The 14,928-nt window shown below is 45.8% G+C and overlaps 1 protein-coding gene across 1 annotated transcript in view; it reads left to right on the top strand.

Moving 5' to 3' along the window:
* LOC144826167 (embryonic protein UVS.2-like) overlaps positions 1-9,620 on the top strand; it is a 79,359-nt gene extending 69,739 nt beyond the window's left edge. Inside the window, exons 10-13 of the mRNA XM_078684561.1 lie at positions 1,902-2,127; positions 3,966-4,084; positions 4,610-4,832; positions 9,373-9,620. Of these exons, the coding sequence (XP_078540687.1) occupies positions 1,902-2,127; positions 3,966-4,084; positions 4,610-4,832; positions 9,373-9,620 (816 nt within the window). The remainder of the gene's footprint in view (positions 1-1,901; positions 2,128-3,965; positions 4,085-4,609; positions 4,833-9,372) is intronic.
* Positions 9,621-14,928: the final 5,308 nt, after the last annotated feature.

Below are 14,928 nucleotides of genomic sequence, written 5' to 3'. Positions count from 1 at the left end.
CCCTTTTCTTTTTCACCTCTTGTGTCTCGATTCTAACGAGACACAAGATGGCGGACTCTCCGGACTGTTTGGAATGTTGACAGACACCCGAGAGCCAATCAGCGTTCCGCTCGCACACTTCCGTGTCCTGCCGGGTGAGCTCCCAGGTACGCGTACCGGTGAGCGCTCGTAGCGTGCATATAGATATATAAATTTTTTTGAAGTTAATTTTCCTAAAAACCACTGGAGCAATTTTCACCAAATATAGCAAAGGCACTTCTGCGTACCAGTCCCTACAATTTTGCAAAGTTTGGTGTAATTCCATTCAGCGGTTTGGGCTGTAGCCGTGTCTGAACGTCCTATGAAAAATAACATGGGGGAAACACGTTTTAGGACCCCCCTTTTTTCTCGCCCCCCCCCCCCGCATGACGAATCCCCCCGAAACTTGCAGGGAAGGAGCGGAGCGGAATTGGCCTAAATTTTGGAAAATTACACGAAATTCCTCAACCGGCGCCAAAGTTATTCCCAATAGATGTTGCGGATTTCCTATGGAAACTAGGTCCTAACTATAACTACCTACTGGCGACCGCCAGTAGGTAATATATATATGATATTTCTCTGCTTGATATTTTAATGTTGAACCCTTGCACAAATCATGAGCTTCCGTTCCCAGTGTGGGACTTCTTTGTGAGATTTATTCTGAAGGGCGGCAGCCTTCTTCATTTCATTAGTCTGCTGTTGGGCATCACTCAATTCAAAGGTAGGACACAGGTTATTGATAATCCAGAGGCAGTGTATGAGAGGTCTAGGGCCTGCAGTGTATGAGAGGTCTAGGGCCTGCAGTGCATAAAAGGTCTAGGGCCTACACTAATGAGGATTACACAAGCTTAACTTTCCGGTAACTCCTTTAAGTACGTGGTCTTGGCGGAAAACCGCAGCTTAGCATAGGCAATCAAGAATCCATTATTATGAGAGGTTTGCACCGTGCTTGCACCACGCAACATGGCACATGCACAAAGCAATCCTCTATGACAGATTTATGAAGCCACGCTCAGCCACTTTGTGTGGCTCGGAGTGTCTTCGTGAATCTGGAGTAACACAGTGCAGCGCAAATCGCTGTGATGCCTCACTCTTCACTGAGTAGACATTCCATGGACCTTGCGGTGGGTGTTCCCATGCAACTCCCATTGATGTTGACGCATTCCCAGACTTACAAGGACTTTTAGACCTCAGAATACACCAAAATTGAACGCCTTCCCAGGGAGGGCATAACGAGGAGAAATATCTTTATTCCTCCTCAGTTTTTCCTCATTCTATGTCAGCTGTATTCCATAGCACACATTAAAAGAGGAAAAAACCTCTCAGGATTGTTTTTGTGCAGGAAGGCACCCCTGCCTGTGTTGTCACTAGGCTTCCAAAATGGTGTCATCACAGGGGAAGAGGACAGGAATGCACCATATTGGATAAATACGGTCTATTGCTGCCCTCTCCCTGTGATGCAGGGCAGTGCAGCAACATGACTTGGTGCGCTGCCCAGCGCACAATTTTTATAAACATGCCCCTAGGTTGTAAATTCATCACAAGATGTACCTGAGCTTCAGCAGAGGTTTTGTTACAAGTAGATTCACCATGAGAGAAGCCAGGGGGTGCAGGGACAACATAAGGGTGTCATGTCTCTGAACACACAACTGAAGTAGTGGAAGGTGCTGAGAGAGGCTGTAAACAGAAGCTGTCACTGAATTTAAGAGTCGTGGCGAAGTGGTGCAGGTATTGTCCAAGAGTGAATGCAAAATCACCGACTGAGTCTAATCTGCTGATAACTTTAAAAAACTGAAAATAATGTTGTTTTAAAAGAAATGATAAATAGAAAGTTCTAGACATTCCGGAGGGCGCTTGTCTAATTTACTGGTCTTTCTTCTCAGATTCTTCTACTATTTGATGCCTTCGATCTCCAATCATCTCCAAACTGCACCTCTGACTACCTCACAATTTATGATGGCAACAATAAGACAGCCCCAGTCTTACTAAGCAAAGCATGTGGGACCAGACAGCTCCAGCCATTCACCTCTTCCGGAAATGAGATGTTGCTGGAGTTTGTGATGGACAGATCTATCACAGCCAATGGGTTCAAGGCCTTCTACAGCAGTGGTACGGTCCTTGGTGTCAGGCTGCTCTCATACAGGGAAGAGGAATGTAGAGGTCTCTTACAGCAATGGTATGGTCCTTAGTGTCGAGACATTCTGCTTCAGTGGAGGGTAGTCGCAAAGGCCTCTTATAGCAATGGTATGGTCCTTGGTGTCGGGTGCTTTCAGTAAAGGGAGGGAGGTCGACAAGGCCTCCTACGGCAATGGTACAGTCCTTGATGGTGAGGCGGTCTCTGTAATGAGAGGGAGGAAGCAATGAGTTCTACAGCAATATGAAGGTCCTTTGTGTCAGACAACTCTCAGTCAAGGGAGTGAATTTTAAGGCCTTCTCCCATACCAGCAATGGTATGGCCCTTGGTGTTGGGTTCTCTCAGACAGAGGAGGTGGGGTGGCAAGGTCTCCTACAGCTATGGTGCAGCTTTTGGTGTCAGGCCACTCTCAGTTAAGGGAGTGGGTTGTAATGGCCTCTTACAGCAATGGTATGGTCCTTGGTATCAGGATGCTCTCAGAAAGGGGAGGGAAGTCGCAAAGTCCTCCTACAGCCCCAGGATGGTCCTGGGTATCAAGCCGCTCTGAGACAAAGGAGGTGGGACGCCAAGGCTTCATACAGCAATGGTATGGTCCTTGGTGTCCGGCTGCTCTCAGTTAAGAGAGTGGTTTGTAAGGGCTTCCTACAGGAATGGCATGGTCCTTGATGTCGCGGCGTTCTGAGATACAGGAGGGAAGGAGATCGCAAAGTGCTCCTACAGCAATGTTATGGTTCTTGGTGCTGGGGCTCTATAAGTTAGGGGAGGGAGGTAGCAAAGTCCATCTACAGCAATAGTACGGTGCTTCCTGTCAGCGCGCTCTCAGAAAGGGAGTGGGTTGTAAAGGCCTCCTACAGCAATGGTTTGGCCCTTGGTGTCGGGCGCACTCAGACAGAGGAGGTGGGAGGGGTACGGCTCCTACAGCAATGGTACAGTCCTCAGTGTTGGTAGCTGTCAGTCGGGGAGGGAGGTCGCAAAGGCATCCAATGGCAATGGGATGGTCCTTAGTGTTGGGGTACTCTTGGTCAGGAGAGGGAGATCGCAAAGACCTCCTCCATCAATGTTACAGTCCTTGCTGTCAGGACACTCTCAGAAGGGAGAGAGAGTACGCAAAGGCCTCTTGTTGGGACCCAGTGAGCTGTGCCCGTAGGATCATCTCAAGGCATGTTGGCATAAGGTTTACTGCAGAAAGTGCTTGTCTCTCAGAATCAATGGAGGTCTAACCACGGAATACAAGGAGATTTTGTGGGCCCAGTACACTGACATAATCCCGTTGAGTCTGGGTAAGGAGGTGGAGTGGTAGAAGGATTAGTGGTGCTTTGTTTCTGATCTCTTGGCCTGTGGAATCTTGCCCACTGATGATCGGGAGTTGGCAAAGCTCACACTGTGCACAAAATATATGGGCACGCAAACAGTAAGTGACATGGGAGAATACCAACAAGGGTCTCTGATAGAAGGGGTCACCTAGTTGAAGAACAGCTCCCTTGACATGAGCTCTATTATTCCCTATCCTGACAGAAAATGTTTACTTTCTGACTGGGACCCCAAGACTTTACGCAGCTGGTTCCCAGATGTGCACTAATATCTTCAATTACTTGCCATGGACCACTATTTTGGGGACACGTGAGCTGAGGTACAAACAGCGTGCAGGGGGTCTCAGGCGGAACCTTACTCTTGGCTCCAATTTGGCACACAGTTGTTGTTCAAGGGCTGAAGCTGAGCTGTTCTTTGGTTTGGGTGTGGGGACATTGCAAACTTGTATCCAGAACTCTATGCTGCAGAGTACTTAAGATGATTTTTTTCCTTTATTTGACAGTAAATTGTGGTGGCACGTTCACCAGCTCTGGTGGCACCGTCTCATCCCCCTACTACCCTAATGTTTACCATCCCAAGATGGACTGTGGTTTCTACCTCGTGGCTCCAACTGGATACAAGGTAAGTGCCACAGCTATACAATGTACTGACAATAAGAACGCAATAAGAAAACACGCAAGATAGGCCCTGGAATTATGAAGTTTCTCTTAGGGGTCTGCCTTAGACGGCGGTATGGCATTGTGATTTTCCAGAACAGGGAATCAAAGCCATGTTTAAAACAAATTCCTAGCTTGCCATTCCACTCAGGTTATCATATGTCACTTCTGGGTGATTAAGTTGTCTGGGCACTGAACTGTGTACATATAAGAGCTCTAGAACCCCCTGCTGGTGGGACAGTGATGGTAAATAGGGGCCAACACATACTTCTGCTTCCTTATGTCACACTGCCTCCTGGTGGCAGGACAGTAATAGTAAATAGGAGCTACTGCATACATCTTCCATTGTCTCACACTGCCCCCTACTGGCATGATAGAGATGGCCAGTAACGACTGTCACATAGTTTTCTTCCTCATGGTACACTGTCTCCTGCTGGCATGACAGAGGTATCATTTAAGGGCTAACACATACTTCTTTTACACCCTGCAGGTCTCATTGACATTCACATCTTTTTCCATTGAATCTCATCCAGTATGCGCCTATGACTTCTTGTCCATTTTTGATGGTGCCAAGACCACCTCCCCGCTTATTGGCAAATACTGCGGATCCAGCCTAAACCCACCAGTGACCTCCACCGGGAGCTTCCTTCTGCTCCAGTTCCACAGTGATGAGTCAGTGAATATGAAGGGATTCCAGGCCACCTACACCTTTGGTAAGTTTATCTACGGTAAAGTGATCCACTGGCTCTTCATCACTAAGGTTCATTAAGGAGGTGTTTGTTCTTATCTGAGAAGAAGTGTCAGAAGGCCTGTGTTGCACCCAGGCCTTTTTTCTGTGCTTGGGGTTAGCCTGTACCCTCTGGATGCTGAGCCTGCTTAGATACACCAAGTTCTCTGTCAAGAATAAAACGTATACAAAGACCACTAAATGTCCCTGTAGTCCACTAGTTAACCACGGGGATCAAGGGAAGATATTTATACAAACTGTACATGGAATGGATGTAAGTGTGTGACCCTAATGCATTAGAAGGCTAAACCACTCACATGTCCACCAATACTCAAGCAAAGTTCTAACACCTGGTACCTTACATTGCATAAGTCTTTCTAGACTATCGCATGTGATGTCAATTAGAGCAGGATAGCGCAATTTAGGGAACAAGACTCAATACATATGGGAGATGGGGCAGATAAACTATGATATGCAAGTATAAATTGACGTTAAATATTCAGCATTCAAGGTCAGCATGTGGAGGATTGCCACGGTCGGACCAATAAGCACCACTCGGTAAGTGAATGAGATTGGAGTGGTAGCAGCAGAAAAGGATCAACAAACACATACACGTTTACTTTATAAAAAACAACCTTCTTCAATTCCTGAGAGCTCTGCAATTGTTTCCACTTACTCCCTCCTGAAGTCAGTGTGTGGGGTTCATAGACACTTTCAAACACAGCTGTGGCCACTGTTGGACCCTTTCACATCTCCAGATGATGCCCATAACAAATGTCTCTAGTGCCCATTAATATTTAGCCTCATCTCCCACCATCTAACCCTGGTAGTAGTGACATATGTCAAGGGCACTAGTGACAATTAATCAGTAGCCTCTTCTCCCACCATTTAACTCTAGTAGTAGTGACATGCTGTGCATTTTTTTCCACCCTCTTGAGGCGGAAGCCGGGAGGTCCTTCCCATATCTGTTTTAAAAACTTCGAGTGTCCTAAGCTTTGCCACTGTGAACTGCGCTTGATGTAATAAGCGTTTTATCTTATTTTATTCTGTGTTTGTCACTCCGCTTGATTAAAAAGCGTTTTACCTGCCAGATACTTTAGCCTCATCTCACCGCTGCCTGGGCCCACTCTCAGCTGAGCATTGACGCTGAGAGTGTGGTCCCGAGGAGTCGAAGGCTCTACAGCGGCCATCTTGGGTGTGACTAAGCGCTCTGAGGCGCTCTAGCTGCTTATAAAAGGGCCATCTTCGCTCTCGGCGCCTGAGTAAGCTGTGTATTTTTTTCACCCTCTTGAGGCGGAAGCCGGGAGGTCCTTCCCTTATTTGTTTTAAAATCTTCGAGTGTCCTAAGCTTTGCCACTGTGAACTGCGCTTGATGTAATAAGCGTTTTATCTTATTTTATCCTGTTTGTCACTCCGCTTGATTAAAAAGCGTTTTACCTGCCATATACTTTAGCCTCATCTCACCGCTGCCTGGGCCCACTCTCAGCTGAGCATTGACGCTGAGAGTGTGGTCCTGAGGAGCCGAAGCCTCTACAGCGGCCATCTTGGGTGTTACTAAGCGCTCTGAGGCGCTTTAGCTGCTTATAAAAGGGGCATCTTCGCTCTCGGCGCCTGAGTAAGCTGTGCATTTTTTTTCACCCTCTTGAGGTGGAAGCTGGGAGGTCCTTCCCTTATCTGTTTTAAAAACTTCGAGTGTCCTAAGCTTTGCCACTATGAACTGCGCTTGATGTAATAAGCGTTTTATCTTATTTTATTCCGTGTTTGTCACTCCGCTTGATTAAAAATCGTTTTAACTGCCAGATACTTTAGCCTCATCTCACCGCTGCCTGGGCCCACTCTCAGCTGAGCATTGACGCTGAGAGTGTGGTCCCGAGGAGCCGAAGCCTCTACAGCGGCCATCTTGGGTGTGACTAAGCGCTCTGAGGCGCTTTAGCTGCTTATAAAAGGGGCATCTTCGCTCTCGGCGCCTGAGTAAGCTGTGCATTTTTTTTCACCCTCTTGAGGCGGAAGCTGGGAGGTCCTTCCCTTATCTGTTTTAAAAACTTCGAGTGTCCTAAGCTTTGCCACTATGAACTGCGATTGATGTAATAAGCATTTTATCTTATTTTATTCTGTGTTTGTCAATCCGCTTGATTAAAAAAGCGTTTTACCTGCCAGATACTTTAGCCTCATCTCACCGCTGCCTGGGCCCACTCTCATCTGAGCATTGACGCTGAGAGTGTGGTCCTGAGGAGCCGAAGCCTCTACAGCGGCCATCTTGGGTGTGACTAAGCGCTCTGAGGCGCTCTAGCTGCTTATAAAAGGGACGGTCTCCCTCCGCGCAGCGGACGTGCCGGACTCACGCCGGAGTCATGCCAGAGTCCTGCCCGTCTGCGCCAGGACGGGCCCAGGGACCAGTTCCCTCGCCATTTCCATGTCTGTTCCAGTCACATATCCGCGCTCCTCCCTCCTGCAACTAAGAGACTCCACTTTTCCTCCTAACACCTTGTGTAAACACGTGTTAAACCCTACACAAAATCAATATCAATGCCGACACTGTCCTTACCAACTTATTAAACCGGCGGAGATTAGACAGAAACTGGAGCATAAGCTCAATATGGCACTATTGAACTGCCGCTCCCTGCCTAAACATGCTTTAGAGATCTCAATTCTACTACATGACTCGGCATTGGATATATTGTTTCTTACAGAAACATGGTTAGGACCCAGCTCAGGCCCAGACATTGCCCAGGCTCTGCCTCCGGGCTACTTAATCCAGCACATTGACCGTACAGGGAATGTAGGAGGAGGGATCACCATCCTCTATAAGGAACATCTAGTTTGTCGCTTGCTAGGTAGCGCATTACTTGACTGCGAAAACGTCCACTTCTCGATCACCCTGTCACCCTCAGCTTCCTTTACGGGGCTTTTAGTATATCGTCCATCAGGATCCTTAGGACAATTCCATAGGACACTCCTAGAAACGGTTGTAAATCTCGCCAGTTCTGCTTCCAACTTCATCATATTGGGAGATCTGAACCTCCATTTCGACGATCCACAAGACTCGATAGCTATGGATCTGGCTCAAGATCTTGAGACATGCGAAATGGTTCAAAAAATTCAAAAAGCCACCCATATAAAAGGACACCTGCTTGACCCAATTTTTTCAAATATTTTAGATCTAATCACCACGGATCCGAGCCCTGTTCCTTGGTCAGACCATTTTACCATACCTTTCACTTGGAGTGTCCCTCCTCCATGGTCCGACCAACCTTTCCGCAGTGCGCAGACTAGACATTGGTCCAAACTTAAGATAAATGAATGGTCCGAAGTACTAAGGACTACCTTACCTCCCACTAACCCTGATATCACTACAGCGAACCCAGAGTTTAACCAGTGGATAGAGCACTCACTGGACACTATTCTCCCTAGGAAATCCGTATCTCAAAAAAGAGGTTCAATCAATCATCCCAGGTTTAGCCCAGAGCTCCGAAAACTCAAACAGAACTGTAAAAAAGAGGAGAGACAATGGAGAAAAGACTTTGACCCAGAGATAAAAACTAAATACAGGGCTTCTATCAAAGCCTATTAATCTGCGTTAAAGGCAGCTAAAACAGCTTTTTACGCAGAGAAAATCATTGCATCTCTCAATTCATCGAAAGAGATTTTTAGAATTGTCAAAACTCTGTTGAAACCCCCTGACCCCCCTCTTGCCCCAAATGCATCAGGGTCCCGGTGTGAAGAACTTGCACTTTTCTTCCACACTAAAATCCAAAAAATTCTCCTGGGTCTCCCACCCATTTCCATCCCCGATTCACCATCGTCAACTAAACCTCCCTCCCAAGGCTCTACTCCTGAACTCTCCTCCTTCACCCCGCTCACTGAGGAATTGCTACCCCCCCTCCTCAATACAATAAAAAGTAGCTCGCCGCTTGATCCTGTTCCAATTCACATTCTGAAATCAGTCCTGCCCATTATCGCCACTCCAGGCATCAATCTGATCACCTCCTCGATCGAAGCAGGCATAGTCCCACGGGACTGGAAAATGGCCATGGTCAAACCATTGTTAAAAAAAACTACCCTGGACCCCGGAGACCTATCCAATTACCGTCCCATCTCCCTTCTCCCAGGTATCAGTAAACTGGCAGAAAGATTTGTCAACCGCCAACTGTCCTCATTTTTGGAATCCTCTAATCTACTCCATCCTTCTCAAACAGGCTTCCACCCAGGCCAAGGGACGGAGACGGCACTTCTTAAGGTGGTTGAAGAGTCTAGGAGGATCCTGGACACAGGTGGCAATGTGGCCATCATCCTCCTAGACCTCAGTGCCGCCTTCGATACGGTAAATCACCGTATCCTTTTAGCCCGTTTAAACAAAATCGGAGTCTCGGGAAAAGCCCTTTCATGGCTTCAATCGTTCCTTCAAGAAAGGTATTTTAAGGTATTTGAAGGGGATTGCCATTCATCGCCGATACCCTTGCAGTGTGGGGTTCCTCAGGGCTCCTCCCTTAGCCCCACACTTTTTAATGTGTACATGTCCACCCTAGCTGAGATAGCGGCCCCCTACGGAATTGAATTAATCAGCTATGCTGATGACACTCAGCTCGTGGTCTCTCTGAACCAGGCAGACCTGTCCCACACGAGTTTGAATGACTGTCTTGAGGAGGTAGCAAAGTGGATGGGCCAGTCTCAGCTCAAACTTAACAACGAGAAGACTGAACTGATGTTACTGGGCAAGAAGGCATCATTGAATTCCCCCACGCTATGGGCGCTGGTCCTACCCCAAGAAGCGTGATCAAGAGTTTAGGATTCTGGTTAGACGATGATCTTTCATTTAAAGTACAAGTCAGGAAAACTGCGGCCACCTCTTTCGGCTTGTTAAAATCCATACGCAAAATCCTGCCTCAACTGCCTGATAGAGCCAAAAACATCCTAGTCCAAGCCTTGATTTTATCTAGGCTTGACTACGGTAAGGCGCTCTATCCAGGAGCTCCGGCCTCTGTGCTCTGTAAACTTCAAGCAGTCCAGAGTTCAGCAGCTAGACTGCTGACGAGCACCAACCATCGCTCCTCAGCCAAGCCAGCGCTAAGATCACTTCATTGGCTACCGATAAAAGAACGGGTACACTTTAAGGCCCTCTGTATTGCCCATAAAAATCTCCAAGGCAAAGGCCCCCCGATCCTTACTAACCTGATTAAACCATATAAAATGTCCAGAAACCTGCGCTCCAATAATCTCAATCTGGCAAAAGTCAACAGAATCAATATGGCTCGCTCTGGTGGCCGCCTCTTTTCTTATAATTCCTCAAAGTTATGGAACTCTCTGCCCCTCCCCCTTCGCCAGGAATCCAATCATCTTTCATTCCGCAAGAAAATAAAAACATGGCTTTTCACCGAAAACTAACTAACAATTAGATCCCTTCTTTCATTCTCGGACCTTCTGCCGCCGCAGCTTCAAGCGCTGGGATGCCTCTGGGTAGCCATGCGCTATAAAAGAATCATTTTCATTTCATTTCATTTTAAATGCACTAGTGGCAATTAATAACAAGCCTCGTCTCCCACAGTCCAATTTGGTAGTAGTGACGTGTCGAAGGACACAAGTGCCAATTAATAAATAGACTCATCCCACCATTGTAATATGGAATTCAAAGGGGACCTGCATTTAACGGAGGGGGAGTCATGTTGTAAATTAGTGGGGTACTGCTCTAGGGAACTCTTAGTTCCCCCTCTTAATGGAGGTGAACAGCTGCTGATTGACTGATGGTGCAGTCTCCACTGACAGGAAGCCACCTGTCACTGGTCTCTGCCTTTGATGCATCAATAAACCCACTGAACCTTATCCAAAGGAAAGCAACTCAGCATGTCCCTGCAAGCAATTTCGCTGCGCCACACTGAGTCACTTTCAAAGCACGGGGATGCGTCATATTTACAATATTATGTTACATCCCTGTGCTTTCCACTACACTGGCGCATAATAGGCTGCCATGCACTACCGCAGGCACCTTTGCTGACTGCGTGTTAGGGGAGAAATTTTGTGTGGAAATGAACATCTTACTATACAAAAACAATCACAAGAGGTGTTTTCCTCTTTTCAGGTGTGCTGCTGGAAGCAGCACACATAGAAAGAGGAAAAAACGAGAAGAAAATAAAATATTTCTCCTGGTTGCGCATCCCTATGCTAAGTTTACGAAAGGGTGTAAATCTGGGAATGTGGTAGGAGCCATGGGAACACCCACAGCAACACCCATGGCACTCCCCTTTCACACAAAGTGCGGCGGTGAATAGGGGGAGTAGTTACAAGGACACGAAAAGCCACACATGGTGGCTTTATGTGTCCTTGTAAATATGGGTCAGCAAAATGCGCCGCGGGTCCGTCACAAAATTTTACGCACTGGTGGCGCAAGTGGCTTATAAATCTAATTCACTCTATTTAGGGTCGGCCTCCCAAAGCAGATCTGTCGTGTCTGTGTCTACCTTGGGGAACATGGCAAAACCGGGCAGGGAAAGACAACAGTGGTCTCCATGGATGGGGGGGAACACCCTGCATGTCAGGGACATTGGTTTGGTTTATTTGTATTGGAAATAAATCTCTGCTTTGGGGGCTTGTTTGCGAGAAGCTAACAAGAATTCTGCTGATAGTTACATCTAATTGGGATGGGTGGTCTGACATGGCATGGGTGGAGACAGTATCTGTGCAGCTTCCGAGCACTGACTGCGGGGGTCCGATGGACCCCAAAAGTGCTGCTGACCAACCCTATGATGGGACTGCTCAATTATTCACGAAAATAGTAAAATTCATTGATATTTAGAATGATCAAATAATATGCAAATAATCATCAGAGTAAATTTGCATTGTAGATACTCATTAAGTAACCGCACGAGTCAGACTCGGCAGCGTACGTTGATTTGGCCCAGATTTAAATTCGGACAAACAGAACCCCACAATTAGAGCGAGGCTTTGGCCCCTATAAACAGGCAGACACGGTAAACATCCTTTACAACGCAACTTTTACCACGCAGTGCCTTTACGACGCAACTGTTACAACGCATGTCATTACAACGCATAGCGCTGGGGGGCGCTCTAATATAGGGAATAGATTTAATTTACTATCCAACACCTTTCCTACTTTCCACGGGGACTGGAGTTGGAATAGTAAATTAAACTATTCACTATCCAGCACCCCTTAACGCTATGCGTTGTAACAGCATGAGTTGTAAAAACTGCGATGTAAATGCATGCGTGGTAAAACCATGCGTTGTAACGTCGTACAACCGGCAGACACTGCCTGTTGATGTTACAATCCATCAGTGAGAAACGCACTGTCTAGTGCACACAGGCTCCCATTATTAGTTTCTTTACTCAAAAGAATAGGGCCCCACCGTACGCAATCGTAGTTGCTGCTTGAAAGTGGCCAGCTCAAAACAGAGTTCCAATATAGGCCAGTGTTGAGTTGCCTAACGGATGTAGTAGAAAATAAGTTGCTGCTTCCTTGATCTATTATACTGTGACAACGCACTACATCAGCTATAAGGTCACGTGGCTTTCTGATGAAGGCTGATAGCCGAAACGCGCGTAGGAATTTCAAGATTACATAGCCATGATATGAATATTGTTAGGACACTATAAATTGTGTGCTTTGTCTTAATGAGTTTAAAAGACAATATATGAATTATTAGAATTGTTAAATTTGAGAAATATAATTTTTTGACATTAAAACAAAATAAAAACTATTTTTAATATTTAATAAATAAATGTGTTAATAATCATGGCTGACTTTAGAATATTCTGTTGCCATTAACACTGATGTGTATATATCATGCTGATCATTTAGGTCCAGGTTTTTATTCCTTGACTCCTAAATGTTTTTTTCAATTGACATACTCATTAAGAATCATGAACTCCTGAGTGAATTCTGCTGTTCAGTCAATGAACAAGTCACACGTCAACAATTTATTTGTGTTTTCTAACGATTACTTGCAGAAAAAGCCTAACAGAAGAAAATATGATAAGCCACAGCTCCCCAGAGGTTGATGATTCGAGAAATACATCTGTTCCACATGAAGAATGGGTGGATGATTTAAGTACTACTCTGGCTTCTTTCTGACTCTCAGTTTTGGTCGCCCAGTTTCTCTCTCTTGTTGAACTTGTGTCATTTGTTCTGTTTCTTGTTGTAGCCAGAGAATGTAATGGCCATATATATTAAGAGTCAGGTCACCAACAGTGGCTGTCAATTGTAAATCGAGAGTTTGCAACCTGCCTGATATCTGACCCCTAGTTCACCACCGATAAATACCATGGTGAATAACACTAAGTGTGAAATATTGTGCTGATATAAAGTGAAATAAATACATAAACTAAAGTCTTGACTCTTTTTGCAGATGATGAATCATAGGACCAGTATTATATGAGTACAGTGGCGGTCCTGCCAAGTAGCATGCATCTGGTGTTAGAATAACACATTACTGCAAATGTTGCCACATCACTGCAAGCCTCAAATAAATCACACATATGAAATGAGCAATGGCGACCACTTATTAATTAGTCATTTAAAGTCTCCTGGCATCAGGGACTGTGCCCCGCCTCTTTGTTCTACACATCCATCCAGCACACCACTGGTAAGGCTGCTGCTGCTGAACGCTGTGACGCTGTGATAATTCGCCATTCATAATATTTTAGAACTGCTCATTTGCACATTGCTGCTATATTTGCACCACTGATTTTAAATTTCAGGATCTATGTTTTTATGTTAAATTGGAAGGTGACGAATTAGGCTGCTCCTTCCTACCGCGTTTATTGCTGGCTGCCGACTTCCTAGCTCTGGACCACCATGGCTGTGTGCCGATTGAGTGGAGGGCGATCAGGAAGAAGGCAGACCAATCGCTGTGCACCTCCGGTGGGCGGGAGGGCGGACCTAGGAGCCCGCGCTTCTCTCTACTTTATTCAATGTGCCAGCAGGCGCGCCATTGGCGCTCCGAAGGCAAGCCCGTCTGCACCCGTCCGCGGCCGGCCGGAGCCAGGGGCCAGAGTCCCTGTCTGTGTCATACCAGCTCAATATGACACCATGAGGTATTCACGAAATGCGCTACTAGATTATGTGCCCAATTTCCGTAACAACTATACACAGTGTGCTTTGGCCCGCCCCGGATTCACACATGGCCCAATTTCCTGTCGTGTTTGTAAATGATCTAGCATGGGACAATATCAGATAGGTAGCCAGGCAATCCAGGATTACCTGAAACTCTCATGTATTTATCTTAATGCAAGTTCCTTCCCTAAGCATGCCATTGATATCTGGGACCTTCTGAATGAAAGGAATCCCGATCTTGTCTTTATAACTGAAACATGGTTGAATGATATTAACTCTCCAGATGTGGCCAATGCACTACCCGCTAATTACAAAATTATTAAACAAGACAGGATTGGACGTAGGGGAGAGGGAGTTGCTATCATATTCAAAGATTATCTGACTTGTTTACCAGTACAAGTAATATCACACAATGAACGTGAAATACTACCCTTCCAATTACTTCATGAAGGTCTTATTATCTTAGCAGGAGTAGTAATTTATAATCCCCCAGGTCACCAGGTTGACCTTAGCACTAGGCTATTTACACAACTTCTTCCAATTTTCCTAAAATAGAAAAACTAATTGGTAATTGGGGATTTTAATGTACACTATGAGGAGAAAGACAACCCAGCCATCTCTCAATTGGAGAGCGACATGCAGATACTTAATCTTAAACAGTTGATAGAAGGGCCCACCCACATAGCCGGTCATACGCTTGACCTACTTTTTTCCAACATTGAAGCCATGTGGGAAACAGCCGTTACATCGCAACTTTTACAACGCACTTCTATTACAACGCAACTTTTACAACGCTGGATCCATTACATCGCATGCCTTTACAACGCATGACATTACATAGCAGATGCTATTACAACGCATGCCATTACAACGTAAGTATAGGTAGGTATATAATTTTATTTTATATTTTATTTAACATTATTTAATTATTTTATTTTATATTAAAAATAAATAAATATATTGGGTTTGGGTTTTGGGGTACAGGGGTATTTTTAGGTTTCAGGGTTGGGTTTGGGTT

The sequence above is a fragment of the Lissotriton helveticus genome, chromosome 3_2 (genome assembly GCF_964261635.1).
Source record: "Lissotriton helveticus chromosome 3_2, aLisHel1.1, whole genome shotgun sequence".
Classification (NCBI taxonomy): domain Eukaryota; kingdom Metazoa; phylum Chordata; class Amphibia; order Caudata; family Salamandridae; genus Lissotriton; species Lissotriton helveticus.
The sequence above is the reverse complement of the archived record's forward strand: the minus strand, read 5'-3'. Positions and strand labels throughout refer to the sequence as shown.